At 38.0% G+C, this 20,237-nt stretch overlaps 1 protein-coding gene across 1 annotated transcript in view; it reads right to left on the reverse strand.

The window, feature by feature from the left end:
* Nucleotides 1-20,237, reverse strand: part of LOC121453272 (transcription initiation factor TFIID subunit 4B-like) — a 113,590-nt gene that overhangs the window by 74,015 nt on the left and 19,338 nt on the right. The window contains exons 3-7 of the mRNA XM_041659880.1: nt 20,125-20,232; nt 14,518-14,658; nt 14,308-14,430; nt 11,735-11,824; nt 4,815-5,414 (exon numbers count right to left, since the gene is read on the reverse strand). Of these exons, the coding sequence (XP_041515814.1) occupies nt 4,815-5,414; nt 11,735-11,824; nt 14,308-14,430; nt 14,518-14,658; nt 20,125-20,232 (1,062 nt within the window). The remainder of the gene's footprint in view (nt 1-4,814; nt 5,415-11,734; nt 11,825-14,307; nt 14,431-14,517; nt 14,659-20,124; nt 20,233-20,237) is intronic.

Consider the following 20,237-nt stretch of genomic DNA (forward strand, 5'->3'; position numbering starts at 1 on the left):
GTAAAAATTTATAAAAACAATTTATTCTATACTATAATTATCTGTAATAAAAATGTACAAATCAAGTGTGTACAACTAAAAAAAAAACGTAGCAAGCAAAGCACTGCAAGTACGTATCTTTAATCTCAGTACTCAGGAGGCAGGGGGATCTGTATGAGTTCCTAGTCTACACAGCAAGTTCCAGGCTAGCCAGGGATACATAATATGACCTGTCTCAAAAAAGTAAAAAAAAAGTAACAAGAAACACACAGCATTCCATAGATTATAGACATAGAAATAATTCAATTGCTATCACTGTTTGTTAGAAGAGGTCTCTTAGCAATGGAGATGTAAGTTGGAATAATTCATTTGCCATCATTATTTGATAAAAGTTGTGTTATATGTTTGAGAGAGTCTTAAAACTAAGTAGCTTAGGTGGGCTTTAAATGTGTGATGCTTCTACCTCACCCTCCTGAGTAACTAGGATTACAGACCTGAACCACAAAGTCAGGCTAGAAAAGAACTCTTTTAAAAAAATAATATATATTTCAATCAAGATATGAACTGAGATCTGAGATCATGCATATTCTGAATTACTAGGGTTTGGGCTTAATGAAGTAATACATTTTTATGCATTCAGACTGACAATCAGAAAAGAATCTCTCTTTTGACCTAGCAATCTTTGCTGTCTCTTTTACAGCCCCCTCAGCCTTACCATGGCCTGTGCTGGTCTGCAATCCTGAGGATAGTCCTGACCCTGCCTGGCTGTGCCAATCAATGCCCTGGTGTCCTGTGCCCTGCCCATGATGAAGGTGACAGCCTTCAGCAGCAACAGCATCATTGTGGCCTGGATCCTATGTGGTTCAGAGCACCATCCAGATGCAGTGCAAGGTGTTATGACTCACTACTGGTACTGCCGCAGGAGTGTTAGGACTGGTACTACCCCCAGGAGTGTCATCACCCTCTTCATTGTCCTACTTGGCCTGCTGATGTACTTTGCTGAAGCTCTACTGACCAGAGAACCTTAGGGCCCTGAGCTGAGCCATCAAGAAATGATGCCTAGGAGTTTTGGGTTGTTTTGTCTGTGTGTTTGTGGTATATGTGTTTCTTCACCCTCAACAAAAGCCTTTCTTTCTTTTTTTAAAAAAATATTTATTTATTTACTATGTATATAATAGTCTGTCTACATGTATGCCTTCAGGCCAGAAGAGGGCACCAGATCTCATTACAGATGGTTGTGAGCCACCATGTGGTTGCTGGGAATTGAACTCAGGACCTTTGGAAGAGCAGGCAATGCTCTTAACCACTGAGCCATCTCTCCAGCCCAACAAAAGCCTTTCTTAAACTGCTGATTCTGTTTGTTCTTGCTTATGGTGAGTTTTCTCTACTGCTACCTGCTTCACTGGAGAGTGTTCCTGCACTTCAAATCCTTACCAGCCAAAGGAAATAAACCAGATCAAAACTCACATGGTTGTTTCTATACAAAACAGCTAATGATAAAATAAAAGGTTAGTATTTACTTTGAGTGTGTAACTACTATAGGAAAAATGATGGAGAGCCAGTAAAATCAGCCTTTACAAGAACTGAATTCTTACAAAAATTCCCAGACTACCAAGAAGGCTCACATTTCAAATATTTGTGTACAAAATAAAAGCTTACAACCAAAAGAAACTGAGAAATTTTAGTTCATATAACCCCTGTATAACATTAAACCCTGAATATAACATACAACAGTTAACAAGAAAAAAGGGGTAACATGTGAAGAAAAGAGAGCATGCACCACTCTTTAAAGTGGTGGTGGGTAAAATGTATTTCATAAAATATGAATTGAAACCATGTAATGGTAGTTTGGAAGAATTCTTACAACTTGTGTGGAGATCTTATGCAAAAGCCTAAAGATATAAAACTCTCCAGAATTATTCTAATGAAAGGTAAATAGTAAGAAAATCTTAAGCTCATGATCAATATTAAAAGAATTATCATAGTATGAATATAGATATAGTTATTGGTTGGCTGACTGTGAAACAAAGAGTAGTAAGATTTGGCTATTCTGGCAAAGAGAAGCTGAAGGAGATAAAGCTTTGGTTAGCAGTATTGGATGTCTCACCAATGGCTACATTTACATATCAGGAGACCAAAAATATATCTTCTGATGTCAAAGATGCTACTTATATTAATTTTATTAAAGAATAGTGATATTGGCATAAGGCTCATCTCAGAAAGGGCCTACTATAAACAGATGATGTCTTCCTTAAAGTCAGACTGGAAAATAGTTAGCAGGTCTGACAGCCAGCCTCTGCAGATTAGGGGAGAAAGGAAGCAGGGCTGTGCTGGAAAGCAGTAGCAATAAAGCATGATGGAGAAAAGGGCTGAACGGAGTGCCAGGGTCCAGAACATAAACTAGTACTTTTGCAAATGTAGCAGTGACCAAAGAGCCAACCAAGAGTTCAGAGCACATGTCCAACCTAGAACCCGGAATAGTATTAGGAATACAAGTATACAGTCTTCTTCAACTACTCTGCTTTTGTGTTCCATGGTGCAATTTACAAACTTCTGATTGGACTTGCGAGAAATCTTACTCTTTCAAAGTCAAGTCTTCTCAAACCATTGTTCCAGAACCCATTAGGTAATTAGGCTCTATTTTCCTCTTGATGTAAGATAACTAATAAAAGACTGATTTAGCCTTTCTCAGATTTTTAATGAATGCAAGTAAGACATCGTAAAGAATAAACTTTGTCTCATACTTTGTTAAATTGTGTCTGTGTGGTTTTAATGATGCTAGAATTGTATTCACTTTAAAGTAGTGCCTGAAAAAACACATCCTGAATTAATTAACAAAGTTACAGTTCACCAAAAAATTATTAAAGAAAGTATCCTGACATTAATCAGGGCATTCAAGAGCATATTCTTTATAATATGCATCTTCTTTATAGTGAATAGAGCTTGACCACAGATATGATCCAATGTGGAGATTTTCATTTTTAAATAACTTTGTGTGGTTAACTATAAAGAAATGTTTGCTCGCTTCTTTTTACCTCTATTTCCTAAGCATTTTCTTCCTCACCTAAACATAGGATTATGGTTTATAATAGACCTAATGATATTTTTAAATTACTTTCAACTTTAAATTCCTTAGCATTTTTTTAAATATTAAAGGCAAAATAAGAATCACACCTAACAACACAAGCCTATGATACTAGTTACTTGGTAATATGAGGTCAGCAGGTGGGTTGCAAGTTCAAGGTTAGCGTGGGCAAAGCGACCCTAGGTTGGTTTTAGGTTTCTGTATTTGTGACAGGGTTTCTCTGCTGTCCTGGAACTTGCTTTGTAGACCAGGCTGGTCTCAAACTCACAGAGATCCACCTGCCACTGTTCCCCAAGTGCTGAAATTAAAGGAATGTGCCATGCCCTGCTAGAGACTTTTTGTTTTGTTTTTCGAGACCAGGTTTCTTGGTCTAACAGTCTTGGTGTCCTGGAATTCACTGAGATCCATCTGACTCTGCCTCCCAAGTGCTGGGATTGAAGGCCACAACTGTCCAGCTAAGACCCTGTTTTAAAAGAAAAAGAAAAAGGGTGGTGGAAGGATGAGTTTAATGAATTGTGCTCCCAGTACCCACAAAGCTGGGATAGTGGAGCAAGCCTATAAATCCAATACTGAAGGCAGAAACAGGAGGATTCGACTGTGAAGAGAATGGAGAGACAGCTCTCCAGAGGCTCACAACTGTTTGTAATTACAGCTCCCAGTTCTGACAGGTGTAATATATTCACTCAGACACTCATATGCAGAAATAAATATAAAGTGGACAGAAATCCAGAAAAAAATCTAATTTCAATCTCTGGTTTCTATACACCTGTAGATACACACACACACACACACACACACACACACACACACACACGGGGGAGGGGGAGGAGAGGAGGAGAGAGAGAGAGGGAGGAAGGGAGGGAGGGAGGGAACGAACACTACAAAAGACTAAAGTTACAGCTCAATGATAGAACATTTGCCCAGAATGAACAAGGCCCTAGCTTCAATCTTCAGTACTAAAATAATGTCATCATAATAACCACCTATGTAATAGCTCCCAAAAATATTTAGACCTAATGTAATATTGAAGCAATAATAAAAAACAAAGAGACTTCTATCAAATATTTATCCTAAGCACTTAAATCATTACAATGTAATCCCAACACTTCGGAATCAAAGGGAAGAGGATCTGTGAGTCTCACGCATGCAGCAAGCTAGCAAAACACACACACACACGAAACAAAGGAAATAAATGTTAAAAACAATTTTTTAAAGTGATTAATATTGGGACAACTAATAAATTTTATATCAATGTCCCATGTGTGACAATAGGTTTGGCTATGTAAATTTAAAAACCATCCTTTTCATTAGGAGATACACAGTCACACATGTGGGCACAATCATGTATTTCCTAGATTGCAAATTTAAAATCAACTTGGAAATAAGTTAAACAAACAAACAAACAAAAAAGGTCAGCGATATAGACAATGGGAGAATGTTTGTGTAGAATGCTTAAGGCATTTTAGCACACTATCACTGTAAAAGAAGAAGGGAAGAAAGGCGGGAGGAAGGGAGTGAAAAGAGAAGGGACAAATATACATAAAATTTTAAAGTACACAGTCACACTTCCAGATACTCTCAGATGTTCAGTAAACACTATGAGTGAGCTTCTCTATGTAGTTATAAAGAGGAAAATTGACCAAGCAAGGCAAAAAAAAAAAAAAAAAAAAAACCCTTAACTAGTCACATTTGGAAAGTATACGAAGTCTTGCCAATCAGGTAGCTGAGGAAGAAATGAACTGTTACTCACTAGTTGCTTGACTTTGACCGCCTGTGGAATGCCAGCTGACTGTGGAAGGAGGGGGCCTGGCTGTGCAAGTTTCATCTGGACTGGAGGGCCAATGACAGGTTTTTCAGGTTTGGTCCCAGCAGAGGTGATGGCAGGCTTTACAGAAGGAAGACAAAGAGGTGCAGCCGAAGTTTCTCCAAAAGTTACTGCTGGAAGGGCCAGTGTAACTGCTGCCCCAGACACAACTGGCTTCTCAGGCTGAAGGGAGGAGACTGCTGTCCCTGGATTTGGTACCGACGTTGTAAGTGGTTTTGAAGTCTGCAGCAACACAGTCGTAGGTGTTGTACCCCCTGTTACAGCAGCTGGGGCCACAGGATGTAGTGTCACAACCCCAGTGTTTGCTCCTCTTGGACCAGAAAGCGGATTCAGAGTCTGAACAGACAGAGTTCTGGGCACTGCTGCTCCAGAGCCAAGGACGGGGGAAACAGTACTTGTCACCACAGAAGTTGTTGCTGTCGTGGTACAGGAGGGAACAACCACCTCACCAGAGAGTTCCTGAACACAGTTCTCAATGAAGCTCTGGGAGTTAGGGAGAAGTTGTCTTAAGGCAACCACACTCTTCTAGACACAGTAAAGGAAAGAAGATAAAAGTTAACAAAATAAGCTTAAAGTAAACCAAAAATTGTATTTAACAACATATGGTTAAGTATATCAAGTATTTCATATAAGAAAACTGGTATTTTTGTTTTCCTATCAGTACATGGATTTAGAGGCCAAACTGCTTTCTCAGTGAGAAAATATTACTTTAAATGTGAAAATATTACATTTCTTTTGGATATGTCAATGATCAACTTGATAAAACTCATCTCTCTACTCATCTAAGTTCATCAGTAAACTATTGATTTATTATCTGTAAGATTATTTATAGCCCAGAGGACCTAGGTCATTTCGTTAAATAGCTTTTAACATTGGATGTACATTGGTTTACATCCAATGCAAAGCCTTTACATCAAAGTAAAACTAACAGAGTGAAAGAGAATTTAATACGTTTCAACTAGAAATTTAAAAGGAAGTTCCCAGAAAAACCTAACTGGAAACAAATGCTAAAATAATGAGTTAAAGAGATAATTAATTATTTCTAATCATGACAAATATTAAGCTGAAGTGCCAAATCTATCCTTTCTATGTAGCATTTAATCCCCAAGCACTCTCAGTGATGCCAGGAGATATCAAGTGGTTTTTTGTTTCTTTTTTTGTTGTTGTTGTTATTTTTTAAAAAGAAGATTCATAGGTCCTTAAAAAGCAGACACATCTGGGCGTAGTGGCACACACCTTTAATCCCAGCGCTCTGAAGTTAGAGGCAGAAAGATATCTGAGTTCAAGGTCAGCCTGGTCAACGGAGTGAGAGACCGCCAGGACTAAGCAAAGAAACCAGTCTTAAACAAACAAAACAAAACCGGAGGGAAGGAGGAAGAGTGGGCGGGTGGGAGGGAAGGGAAGGAAGGAAAACAAAAGCTAGTGACTTTAGCTAGGATACTAGAGTTCAACACCTTAGATTCAATTACCAATACTACAAAAAGAAAAACATTCTATGGGGGGAGGGGAATATATGATACAAAAGGAGGTAATTCTAGGGGTAGAAAGGTTTAAGTGAGGAGGAGAACAAAGAGAGAAGCCAGAAAGGGGAAGAGAGTCAAACTAAAACCAATTATGGGTGCAGGGGATAAAAATCCAATGCTTGGTAAGCTATCAGAACAGTATGAGTTAGAATGGAGGTACCCTGTGTGGTAGGTAGCTGTTTGCAAAAGCCATTAAATGATCTTCTCATTGCCGGCAGGGGACTACTGCTTCAAGGTGTTGATCAGAGTCCCAAGGCCCCCAAACAATATAGGCAATTGCCACTGCTGTTGATTGCTCACTAGACTGTTTTTTTGTTTTTTTTGGTTTTTCGAGAAGGGGTTTCTCTGTAGCTTTGGAGCCTCTCCCGGAACTAACTCTTGTAGACCACGCTGGTCTCAAACTTACAGAAATCTGCCTGGCCTTCGGAGTGCTGGGATTAAAGGCGCTTGCCACCACGGCCCGGCTAGACCTAACCTTGCTGAAGTGGACATATGCGAGGGTCACAAAACAAAAAAAGCAAGTTGAAACTGGGCTGGAGGCTCCTCTGTACTGGTATACCTCCATAGTCCTCAGGTGTGCCATTTAGGCTGCTCCAGGGAAGTTATCAAAAGTTTTATTCAGCTGTAGATTCTGCATGCACCAAGCCAGGCAGGATACAGTCACTAGTGCAACAGTGGCAACCCCACCACTGCTTTGAGGAGATCAACTGCTTTCTGACTAGATAGATCTGAGATCTTGCTACTGCAAACCTGTTCAAAATCCTCTGGCTGAGATTATAAGCCCTAGTAATGTTATTGCTGTTCTTTTGTTAAATGAGTACTATACATCAACAAAATTGCTTCCGAAATAATGTTTGTGTCCCTATATTAGTGCTGCTGTTAACTTTGAATCAGTGAAGCTTCTTTTTGCAGCAGTAAGTAGTCTATAAAGACTAATAATTGGTCATAGTGCTAAGGATAAGGAGCCGCTGAATGGCCAGTTATAACAGATGTTTCAGCAACCCCTTCAAGTCTCAGGGATTATCACAGAAGTGGGGTAATAATGTTATAGCACCAGAGGAAGGGGAGTCCATGTGGAACACAGATTCCAGGTGTGATTGCCTTCACAAGATCTGCATAAAAGAGGGGAAAATGGGAAAGTAGAAAGGAAGGGAGGGTAGAGTGAAGAAGGGGTAATAAAAACCCAGTAGTTAAGTGTGGGATACATCCTTTCAACTGCTTAGTAAAGGTTGTTACAGACACCCCTAAAGCAATACAGGCTATTTCCATTTGGTAAGATCATTCTGTGGAAGACACACTTTGGCCATAGAACATGGAGAAACCAAGCTGGTACTGACCAGGAAGGTACCTCACTACTGGCTAGCTTTCACAGTACTGGAAGGTACTATGTGTTCTGCTGGGGGTAAGTCATCAACAGTCTTAGCTAGAGAACCCTGTGAGTTTCAGTAGCTTGGCAAAAATAAAACTCATGGGTACAACACAGACAAGGATATTATGGGGATAACACATGCCTGGTACTTACTGTAAACCTGGCCAGGAACCAATACTTGTGAGAGCTCATATTCTCCAGGGGTGATCCTACTACTATTATTTTGCTAAATGAACATAGTATCAAACTGCTCTCTAGATTTTTATCTCTAAACTACAGATTAGGACAGTGCTCAGATCTCATCAGAAAAGTTTCTTTATGCACTGGGGGGCAGTAAGTACAGAAACTCAAAACTGCTCAAATATGTGAAGTACTCAATCACAAATGAAACATCTATATAAAATCTCAGAGAATGAGCAGAAAGAATAAGGATCAGGTCAAGAGGTCTACACTGAAATAGAGTCTTCTAGACATGACAGGACTTCACTTATAAGTGCATAGCAGCTCTGGCTACCCACAAAAGACCTGACAAAGTCATAAAATGGGGAAGAGTCCACAAGACCCCACACCTAACCAGGGAATTATTGACAACTGATGGTTTCTAGGGGAGGAAAAGTCAGTTTTTCTTAGGAGTGTAGCCCCAGTACGTAGGCCTCAAAACACACAATGTCCTATACCCATGAGCATATGGTTGGAACAAATTGAACTTGCTGGGTTTTATAAAAGAAGAAAAAATGAACATAAATTTGGGAGGAATAGGAAATAGGGACTACTAAATAAACATAGTATCAAACTATGAATGAAAGGGACATGGTAAATATGACCAAAATATATAGTATGCATTTATGAAATTCTCAAAGCACAAAAACTATTTTAAGAAAATGATCTGCACAAAATTTGTCCTTCAACATTCTGTGGTGAGGAGGGAAAGCACAGGTCTTGAGAACTGACAAGAGAAGATAATGGTGGCTAGATATAGCCAAAATGCTTATGTGTTTTAAAATTATCACAATAAAACCCATTACTACATATAACTATTCTATGCTAATAAAAACATTTTTGAAAAAGAAAAAGTTGAACAGATGACTCAAAAGTTAAGAATTCTTGCCACTTTTCCAGAGGATCCCAGTTCTCAGCAACAACTGGGAATCTAACAATCACCTGTAACTCCAGCTCCAGGATATGTGAAGTCTTCTTCTGACCTCTGAAGGTAACACACACACACACCCCATATACTCAAATACACACATACACATAAATAAAAAGAAAATAAACCTTTGCAAAAATAGAAAGGGTTATATCAATTGCTCAGTGGTTAGAAGCATTTTCTGTTCTTGTAGACATCCCAGGTTTGATTGTCAGCACCCACATGGCAACTCAACCATCCATAACTCCAGTTACAGGGGATCTAACACCTTCTGACCTCTTGATATACAAGACACACACACATTGTGCAGCTACATGCAGACAAAACACTCATAAAATAAAAATAAATAAATCCGGGGGGAGAATGGCAATTTAAATGGTTTTTGTTCTAAAACAGAAATTACTACCTGGTGTCTACTCTCAAAGGTCATATGACAATCAAATGCAAACAATGCACATTATGTCATCTGCTATAGTTTGGACAGTTCTTCGGAGTCTCTCAGAGGTTCTGTGTTACAGGACTGGTCCCCAGCCTGGCACCATGGAAAGGTACTAGCAGAAACTTTTAAGAGATAGGTCCCAATGTGAGACCTCATCTTAAGGCCACTGCAGCATGCCACTTAACAGGGCTGTAGGACTCTGGTCTCTTAATCATTCACTTTTATTTCCAGGCCATGTGATGAACAGTTTGATTCTATCACATGCTGTTGTCATGAGGTGTTGTCACATGGCTAACACCATAGACAATCACAAATCAGAGACTAAAAATATATGAGCCAAAATATGCCTTTCTCTTACAAGGTTTATCACTTCAACATTATGACAACTGAAAGCTGACTGACATCATCTGTTACACAGCAGATGGTAAGTAAAGTCACCAATTTTCCTCCTTCTCCCCCACAGTACATGAACAGGGCCAAAGCATTAATGGACAAAAGAAAACACCACTGCTATGAATGGCACCTACAACTAAAAAACATTAGAAATAAAGGGGCTTTGGAGGTAACGACTCTACTGCCTCTGTAAGTAGTAGGTGAGGGCACCCAGATAACATCCATGGGTGATTTTACAAACAGAACTTTACATTCTAGACAAATATGCCTGATCCTAGCTATGGCTCTAGATGGACCAAATATTTCATTTTATTTAAATATAAGACTAGATACCGTGCTAATCTTTCAACTTTTCTTACCCTAGAACCAAGTCTCTAACTGACACTTTCTCAGTTTCTTTGGTACTTCCTATAATTTGTAGCCACCTAATCAATTTGGACATTTACTCAGGAACAGTTCCCATTGTTTAAATATCCTTATGAAATTGGGGTGTTCCCACCTTCTTCCCACTCATTCTTTACAAAGCAGAACAAGTCTTCCCTGTGAACTGTCTTTCATCTCTCCTGGATCATTACCCTAACAGTCTCAAAAGACAACTCCTCATTCTATTACTTCAAACTTTTAATTCACTAAAGAATTTAATGACTTTATAATTTTAATTTAATTCCTCTTTAGCTTCTGAAATCTAAATGAATTTTATTTTACTCTGCCAAAATAAGATTTTGTTATCAAAGATACAATTCTTCATCGAAATTTTATTTACTTCAATAACTCAGAAGAGGAAAGTCAACATTATAAATTATTGAAATTATAATCACACTTAATTTGGCACTAGTAAATTAGCTAAATTATAATCACATTAAATTTGGCTATAATAAACCATGTTTGCTTTATTATTTTAACATGGATTACCAAGATCTCATTCTTATTCATTCTCTCTCTCTCTCTCTCTCTCTCTCTCTCTCTCTCTTTCCCTGCCCCCCTTGAGTCAGGACCCTTGGCTTACAACTCCAGCCCTTAGAAGGTAGAGGCAGAATTATCAGAAACTCGAGGTACTCCTCAGTTACATGTTAAGTAGGAGCTAGCCTGGAAGACCTAAAACCCTGTCTCAAAAAAACTAAGGAGAATAGGGAGAAGACTCAGAATTTAAAGCACTTAAGAGAGCAGGTGCTGGTGTCACAGGCCTTTAATCCCAGCACTGGGGAGGCAGAGAGAGGTGGATCACTGTTAGTTTAAGGCAGCCTGGTCTACGGAGCAAGGTCCAGGACAGGCTATAGAAAAACCCTGTCTCCAAAAACACAAACAAACAAAAAAAAGCACTTAAGAATCTGAGTTTGAATCCCCAGCACCCATGAAACCCAGCACTTGGAAGAAAGAGACAAGGCATTCCTGAAGCAAACTGGCTAATAGAACTAGCCAAATCCATAAACTGTGTTTTATGAGAGACTCTGTCTCAATATATAAGGTAGACAATAATTTAGGGAGATGCTCAACCTCAACCTCTGGTTTCAATACACACACACACACACAAACTAAAAACAAAAATCTTTGAAAATACTCCAATACAAACATTATACAATATCAAGTCATCAAGTTACATTCATGAGAAAGATGTTATTCTGTGGGGTCGGGGAGAACCAGTGGGATAGCTCAGTGGGTGAAATGTGTTTGCCACCAAACCTGGCAAGCAGAGTTTTCTACTATGAAACTCCATGGGAAAGAAGAAAGCCTACTCTTTCAAATTGTCCTCTGACCTTCGTACATATGATATAAGCGCCCCCACCGTAACTAAAAGCAAGTGAATTTTTAAAGCTACTGTTATGCCTGTTTTTCTAAACTGCTCAAATCAATACTATGAATGTTGTCTTGTGCTTTCGAAATGTACTAAAGTCCCTCTCATCATTAAGTATCTTCCGAAAGATTTAATTAAAGTAATTTAACCCAAACAATTTTTCCAGAGAAATACATCCCTACCTTAAGAAAAGGTACAAGGTGTGGCTGAGGTGCAGACTTGAGTTCAATATATAGTTTCCTAGTAAATTCTTCTGCTTCAATTTCTGCATCCTAAAAAAAATGGAAAAAAGATATGTTTCAATCTACAAATGCTTTTTTATTTAATTTACTATTTATTTTACATTCTGACCACAGCCTCCCCAATCTACAAATATTTTAAAAAACTAAGAGCAATGGTGAATGCCTGTGAGGAAAGCTATTCAGGATGTTGACAAGAGAATCACTTTAGCCTAGGAACTGAAGGCCAGTATAACAGCAGTGAGCCGGTCTCTTAAAAACTAAATGAACTTTAAAAATACAAAGAAGCAACGTACTTGATTCATGATTATAGACAAGTTTTTCATAAGTGGTAAATTCCACATTTACAAGGGCTTGTTATATCATGTTACCAGAGAAGTAAATGAATAAGAAATAGATATACCCAATCAGAGAAAACAGTCAAGACAGACAGTATTCTTTTCATGAAGAAGATGATTCCAAAATGCAAAGAATCACAATTCTGGAAATAACTCTTTCTCTAAACTTGATAGCTTCCTAAAATTTAAAGCCCTGGTGGTATTGGCATACATCCTTAATCCCAGTACTTGGAAGGCAGAGGCAGACAGATCTCTATGAGTTCAAGGCCAGCCTGGTCTTCAAACCGACTTCCAAGACAGCCAGGAATGTTACACAGAGAAACCCTGTCCCAAAAAAACAAAAACAAAACAAAGAATGCTTATGTGACAGAGAGGTGGCTTGTGGTTAAGAGCTTTCTGTGTAAAAAGACCTGCTTTTGGATTCCAATATCAACACAACAATCAGATATAATCTCCAGTGCACTTGTAACCCAATGTTATCTGGGCAGTGAAAGGATTTCTAGGGCATCCTAACTGCCAGTCTTGCAAAAAAACCAAAAACTTCAGGTTCAATGAGAGACCCTGACTCGAATAAAAAAGAGGATGATAAACAAGGGTACCTGATACCTTCCTCTGGCCTCTGTGTACAGCAAGCATACACTTATACACACCAGTCAGACACACACGATATAATATAAGTAGTTAGGTAGACATTTATAGCTATATACAGATGTATATATGTTAAGGTTATATGAAATTAAAAATCAATTACCTTAATACATAACTATATGGAAACTTTTAAAAGAACTGCATAATTTTAAAAATCAGCATTTTGTTTTAAACAATGCATGCTATATAAAAATTATACATCAGTAAAGATATTAATTCACAGTATAATAATGAACTAGTAGACTACACAATATCCACATGGATCTACAGAAGGCTACTAAAATAATGCTTAATACTCCAACTACTTTTCTACAAGAAAATAGTAATTTCCTAACTTTGACAACAAATTCTCTAACAACTCATAAAATAAGGGAAGAATATCCAGATGTGATGGAGGAGGGTCATATGTCTATTGGTTAATAAAGAAACTGCCTTGGCCCTTTTGATAGGACAGCAGCTTAGATAGGCGGAGTAGACAGAACAGAATGCTGGGAGAAAGAAGCCAAGTCAGTGAGTCACCATGATTCTCCCACTCCAGACAGACGCAGGTTAAGATCTTTCCTGGTAAGCCAGCTCGTGGTGCTACACAGAATATTAGAAATGGGTTAGATCAATATATAAGAGCTAGCCAATAAGAGGTTATAACTAATGGGCCAGGCAGTGTTTAAAATAATACAGTTTCTGTGTAATTATTTTGGGGCATAAGCTAGCCAGGCGGCCAGGAGCTGGGGCGGCAGGGAAGCAGCCCGTTGCTTCATACAACACAGATGCTTTCTATTAAGTGGAGCATTAATTTACAAAATGCAAATCAATGTCATTTTCCACTCAGTTTTATTATTTTGGAAACTGTAGTTTTTCTTTAAATATTACATATGTTAATGTACAATGGCTTTGTTATTCTTAGTTGAATAAATAGTTTTAATTCCAAGGGCCAAACAAAAATACCTTGAGGGGTTATTTATTTTTAAGAATATTAATGTATCCTATACCAAAATTTTGAGAACTGCAGTCTGTTGGTCTGAGATAAATAAATCTATAACTAGAAATGGTATCTGGTGAATTTATAACTTGCTATCTGTTCACAAAATATACATACAAAAGATTGGTATAAAAATCACATATAGCCGGGCGGTGGTGGCGCACGCCTTTAATCCCAGCACTCGGGAGGCAGAGGCAGGTGGATCTCTGTGAGTTCGAGGCCAGCCTGGTCTACAAGAGCTAGTTCCAGGACAGGCTCCAAAGCCACAGAGAAACCCTGTCTCGAAAAACCAAAAAAAAAAAAAAAAAAAAAAAAGAAAAAATCACATATATTCAAAATTCAGTTCATCTTAGATATATGGTAAAATTAAATAAAGATTTACTCTTTTGTACATAGACTGTCTAGCTATAGTAATTACAAAGCTTTAATGAAGTAAAAAGTTTTAGCAAGTATATTTAAAACAAATCTCATTAAAACATTCTCATTTCCCATTTGAAACATGTTCTATGAAATCCCATAATGCTTGCAAAAATTATATAATACTAGCTTACCAAGAGTTGTTCCACCAGCTTCTTCACATTCTGCCCCATTTCTGGAGACTGAGATCCACTACAAGCGAGTTTTATTAGCATTGAAAGGAAGTTTTTACATTTTTTCACATTTTCTAGCACTGCCTATAATAGAAAAATAATCACAAATGAGAGCACACAGAAAATAGAACATAGAAAAAAACCTATATACAGATACAACTGAAAGCTTACCGGAGAAAGACTAATCTGAGCAGCTACTGGGGTCTCTGCTTTGAGACTGGAGTCATTTGAGGGGGTAGATAATACTCCCACACTTGATGGCTTCAGGATAGTTACAGTATTCACTGGCTTGACAGGAGGTACAGTCACAGACTGAAATTAAGTCAACATAAAGTTAAATAAGTATTGCTATGATCCCTTAGTGGGAACTTCACTTTACCCTGAAAGGACTACAAATGAATCTGACATCTCTGCTTTCAGACGGTAGTCCGTCAGAACATGGACTAGAGCAGGGCGCACCTCACTCTCAGCACCATTCTACTCCTCACTGTCCTCTACTACACTGCTAGTCACCAGCAAGTCACTTTGAGCTCCTAATCTTGACACCCGCCTGCAAGAACAAAAATAGAAATTTACTGTCCCTCGGGTGGCCTGTGAAAAACAATGCCACGCGAAAGTCTTTAAGATGTTAATAAAAATATATTATTAATGGATCTGGGAAGACGACTGAATGCAAACATCAGCGCCCACACAGAAGCCAGGCATGGTGGTGCACTCCAGAACTCCAAGTGTTTGTGTGGTGGAGAAGGGTAAATCTCAGGGAGGAGTATCCTCACTGGACAGCCACAATAGGCCAAATGACAAGTTCCAGGTTCAGTGAGAAACACTGTTTAAAATAAGGTAGAGAGCAGTTGAGCAAAACTTTATTCAACACCATACATACACAGGTGATGATCACACAAGACAACACATATACACATTTGCACTTCTCGAGAAATATATTTGTAATAGCAAATCTTCATACTTTTATGTACTTTCCTGCTTCTTCTTAAGTATAAAACAGAGTTATTAACTAATTTTCATATGCTCACCTATGCTGATCTCATGTGGACCATCAAAATAAGCATAATAGCATTACAAGAGAGGGATGTCTTATTTCCACATTGAAAGGAATTTTATTAATTTCTACAGTTATCACGAGGTGGTGTGACTCTAGCACCACCTACAGGACGGAAAGTTTAACAAAAAATTATAAGCTAAGAACAAAATTAGAAAACCAGAGACACAGCAACAAATGTACTAAAAATTACATAACAAAAAAAGCATAGTAGAAGGAACAACATGCACAGAGAATTCTTGCATTCTTCTCAAGAAAAGTTCTTTCTGTAAAAGTCAAGATAGAGGTAAATGGACACCCTAGTTCCTTTCAGTTAAACTGGTACATACAGACAGAATGTTCTAGTAAAATGGGAAGTAAATTTAAAATACTGATTAATGATGACTAAAACCAGTGATGAAATTCTGGGTAAAATTAAGGTGTTGGAGAGACGGATCAGTGATTAAGACCACTTGTGGGTGTTCTTCTGGAGAACCTGAGTTCAAGGTGGATCAGAACTATCTCTAATTCTATTCTAGTTACATAGAGATCCAACCCTCTTCTTCTGCCCTCCACAACATGAATACACACAGGACATATACATATATGGAGGTAAAGTATTCATGCACCTAAAGTAACTTTTTTAAAGGATGATTTTTCCAAAAAGTCCAATTTCATTAAACAGAAATCTTAAATACAGTATTCCAAGTGAATTCCTTCCCCAGTTTGAACTCTTCCACATTTTCCAGAGACAAATCCTGTGACATGGCTTCTGAATCCTTCTGAAGACTCTTAAACTTTTATGTTTGTAACAATAAGGAAGACTCTTCAGGGGTAAGAGTGGTTCACAGCATATCTAAAATCCTATCACTTGGTGAAAATAGAGAACCGGTAGTTTAATGTCAACCTCAGCTACACACTAAGTTAAGTTAAACCTGGACTACAAAATTACTAATTAGGCATATAATCTATAAGGCTGCATTTAGAAAAGTGTGGCTTGTAATTTTAACTAGTAATTATGATGCCTTCAAGGCCTGGTGGGAGTGGTTCTTCAGAGCAGTAGTGTCTGCTGTGTATGAAACAAACAGTATCCAGTGAACTGTCAGCTCACGCAATGGTGTCATCCGTGAACAGGGGAAGGATTCACAGAATCTTACTTCCTTGTCAATATTTTCTTTTTCCACCAATTTCTGGTTTGATTCTTAAATGACTTCTAAAGGCCCATACTCTAAAGCTTGTGGCCCAGCCCCATGATACTATTGAGTGGTGACAGAACATGAGAAAATGGAACCTACTGCCCAGTTATTAGAGATGCGCCCTTGAAGGGGCTATTGGCAATCACTTCTTCCTGTCCTTGACTTCCTGTAATAAAGTGAACTACCCTGTTGTGGGACAATCTTCTTGTACACTTGTAAAGATGTCTCTGTCTAAGGCACCTTCTGACTGGTTTTTTTAAAAAGCGAGGCAAGAAAGAATAGGTAGGACTTCAGGGAGAGAAAGCACTCTGGGAAGAAGAGATGTGGATTTTGCCAGCAGACTTGGAGCAAGTCGGATGTGCACACTGAGTAAAGGTAAAGAGCCACGTGGAGAGGAAAAGTCACATGGCAGAATGTATATTTAAAAATATGGGTTAAGTTGTAAGAGCTAGTTGGAAACAAGCCTAAGCTAAGGTCAAGCTTTCATAATTAATAAGTATCCATGTCATTATTTGGGAATCTGGTACAAAGAAAGAGTCACTACACTATGCCCTGCATCATACATACTCACGATCCTGTGCCACTACAGGACCTATAGGTGACAGATAAAATCTACAAAACTGTGAGACAAAATAAAACTTTTCCAGTTGATTTACCTCAATTATTTGTTGCAATGATGAAAAATTATATACTCCAACACAAAGCTGTCTTTCATAATTCTTGCTGTACCTTACCAAATATGTATTAATGTCTACTCTGATCTTTAAAGGGCATGGGGAGATACTTTACCCTGTTTTTTCCACTTCGGTATTGAAGAGACTTTCTTAAACTCAATCATAACTCTGTCTTAGAATTAAATATTCTACAGCAGTCAATGGTATTTCCAATATTAGCAAGACTGAATTGCATTAATTAAATATATTTTGGAGACAGCAGAGAAAATGGCTGGATTATATATGAAATGGATCTGTGTGAAAATCACTTATGAATGTTTACTAGATTGTGCTAGTTATTGTGCTATATTTCAAGAAGGTCATTTTCTGTACCTGTCTGAAAGAGCAATTACATTAGGCTTGTTCATATTCAATTAGAAATACTAAATCTAGCAGGGCAGTGGTGACACATGCCTTTAATTCCAGCACTCAGGATACAGAGGAAGGCAGATTTCTATGAGTTTGAGGACAGCCAAGTCTATCAAGCAAGTTCCAAGACAGGCAAAGCAATTATACAAAAAAAAAAATCTTGAAAAACCAAAATGAAAAAATAAAATACTAATTCTAAATTGGATCATTTAGACATTTATGTTCTTAACAATAGGCCTAATTATATCTTCATTAAACAAACACTGAACAAAAGACCTCAAAATAGGTTCTGTTTCATAAACAACAATAAGACATATTTCCCAAGTCATTTTAAACAAATACTGACACCTATTAAAAAAATACACTTTCTAGAGAGAATATACAGTTGGGCCTAATCAATAAGTACTCTAGTTCAAGAATAGTTTCCAAAGTTAAGACATTGAGGCTAAAATAGACATTCTTCCACATAGAAATCAGGTCAGTTTCTTAGCCTCTCTAACTTATTATCACATATATAGATGGATATAATACTCCAATTAACAAGGGTAAAATGAAGTGATTAATGGATGGCAAGATATTTAATACCTAGAAAATGTAAAGAACACTAAGTGATCAAAAATGGCTAGCCAATAATTTTTAAAGCACTATTTTAAATCAGACTTGTGCTTATGACGCCAATTAGTAGAAAATAAGGTATATAAAAAGAATGATTAAATAAATTTTACAACACCAACAGAAGGACTCATCATCAGTACAGTAGTCTATCTAGGTAAGCACCACGACGATGCATCTCCTTCACGACAGAAGGAACATAACACTGTTCCCCAGACCATGGAACCCACTAGTGGCTCACATACAGCATTACTCAGAAGCTACAAGCATAGCAAGCACAGATAAACTGGGTCGATACACTTATTAAGGATGGGATTCTATCTTCCAAGACTTAGGATAATCCGTAAGTCAAAGCATTCTATATGGTACTTTGCCCTCGTGGTAGGACAAATACATGGATCAAGGAACTTAGGAGCAGATGTATGAATAGACCCTTACTCAGTCCTAATAACCACTGGGAGACTCTGTACTTTCCATTTCTGCTCACAGGGACACATTTTCCTTAGGAGACCAGACACTACAGCTGTCACCTGGTACTTCCAGTGCCTATGTATTTCAGGGACCAGATGGAAAGTTGAGTCTGAACCTTGAGAGGGATAATTAACTCCCATCATCTGAAAAGATGTAGAGTTGTTATCACATAATAGAGGATCCTATGGTTTAAATATCCCTTTCAAAACTCATGTTAAAATATAATTGTCATTATACTGGTTTCAAGAAACGAAACCTTTAAGAAGTGATCAAGGCATGAGTATTTTTAAATTGTAAATGGATTAAGGCTGTTATTACAGGAATGGAGATTCATTCCTAGGAGAAACTCCTAAAAAGGTAAGTTCAGCTCCCATCACTCCCCTCCTCTATGTTACCTCTCCTCTTCCTAAGACTCCATGCTTTCTTGAAAGAGGATATCTCTGCCACAGGATAAAGCTCTCCCCAGATACTGACACTGTGATCTTTGACTTCCCATCTCCAGAATCATGAGTCAAACAACTTTCTATTCCTTATAAATTACTCAATCTGTGCTATTCTGTTACAAGTGAAGAAAAACAAAAATTCCAAGATAGGGCAGAAACATATCCATATAGGGATCCACAGAGATTCCTAAGAGGAAAATCTGATTCTACTAATAGGCAGTCCCAAGATCAGCACAGTAGTAGGCCAAGAATGAGGGTGATATAAAATGAACGGAGAACTGGTATGATTTAGTGTAGGCTGTAGGAATAAGGCTACAAAACCTATTCTTTTAACCTCTGTATTTCCAAAGGAAAGAAGTTCTCTAGCATCCCAGGACAGTTGTCTGTAACATGTACAAGAAGTATATAGACAAGTGAAATAAGATATAAATGTCAATGAACCATTGCAAGGAGAGATTTGTACTGTCTTGGCTGCTAGAATTCTATTGGATGACTTTCAGTTATGAGTTCCAGTAATGTGGTCTCTGCTGCAAAGAAGAGACCTTGTGTAATTTCCCCCAGGAAAGTCCAGTAAAGCCCAGCAGTGATCCAATGCCGACAAGGTACATGTGCTCTAACAATCTCAATTAGGTTGGCTGGGACTTTAGCAATCATGAACTTAGACTAAACTTACTCTCCCTCTATTCACAAATAGGATTTCTAAAAATTAACTTATCCATCATATTCTACTTTAGCATCTCCTTCTGGAATCTGTAATATGTGGTTGTTAGATGTATTTATATTACTTGAATGCATTTATGAAATGGATGTCTAATAAAATACCACTTTTTCTTATTGCTACATCTCCAATGGTTCAGCCTGATAAACAGCATCATATATTATATGTCTTCAACGTCACATAGTTAGACACTTCAATATCTCACACACACACCACTTACTTGTCCTGAGGAAGCACTGGAGGCAGTGGATGCCACAGGAGTTCCTATCTGTGTCAAATTATTAACAGGAGCCACTGCTACTTTCTTCATTAATTGTGAGCTAGAATTCTTGG

Source organism: Microtus oregoni, unplaced genomic scaffold, assembly GCF_018167655.1.
Source record: "Microtus oregoni isolate MIOR12 unplaced genomic scaffold, Mior012 000011F_ref0000422, whole genome shotgun sequence".
Classification (NCBI taxonomy): Eukaryota; Metazoa; Chordata; class Mammalia; order Rodentia; family Cricetidae; genus Microtus; species Microtus oregoni.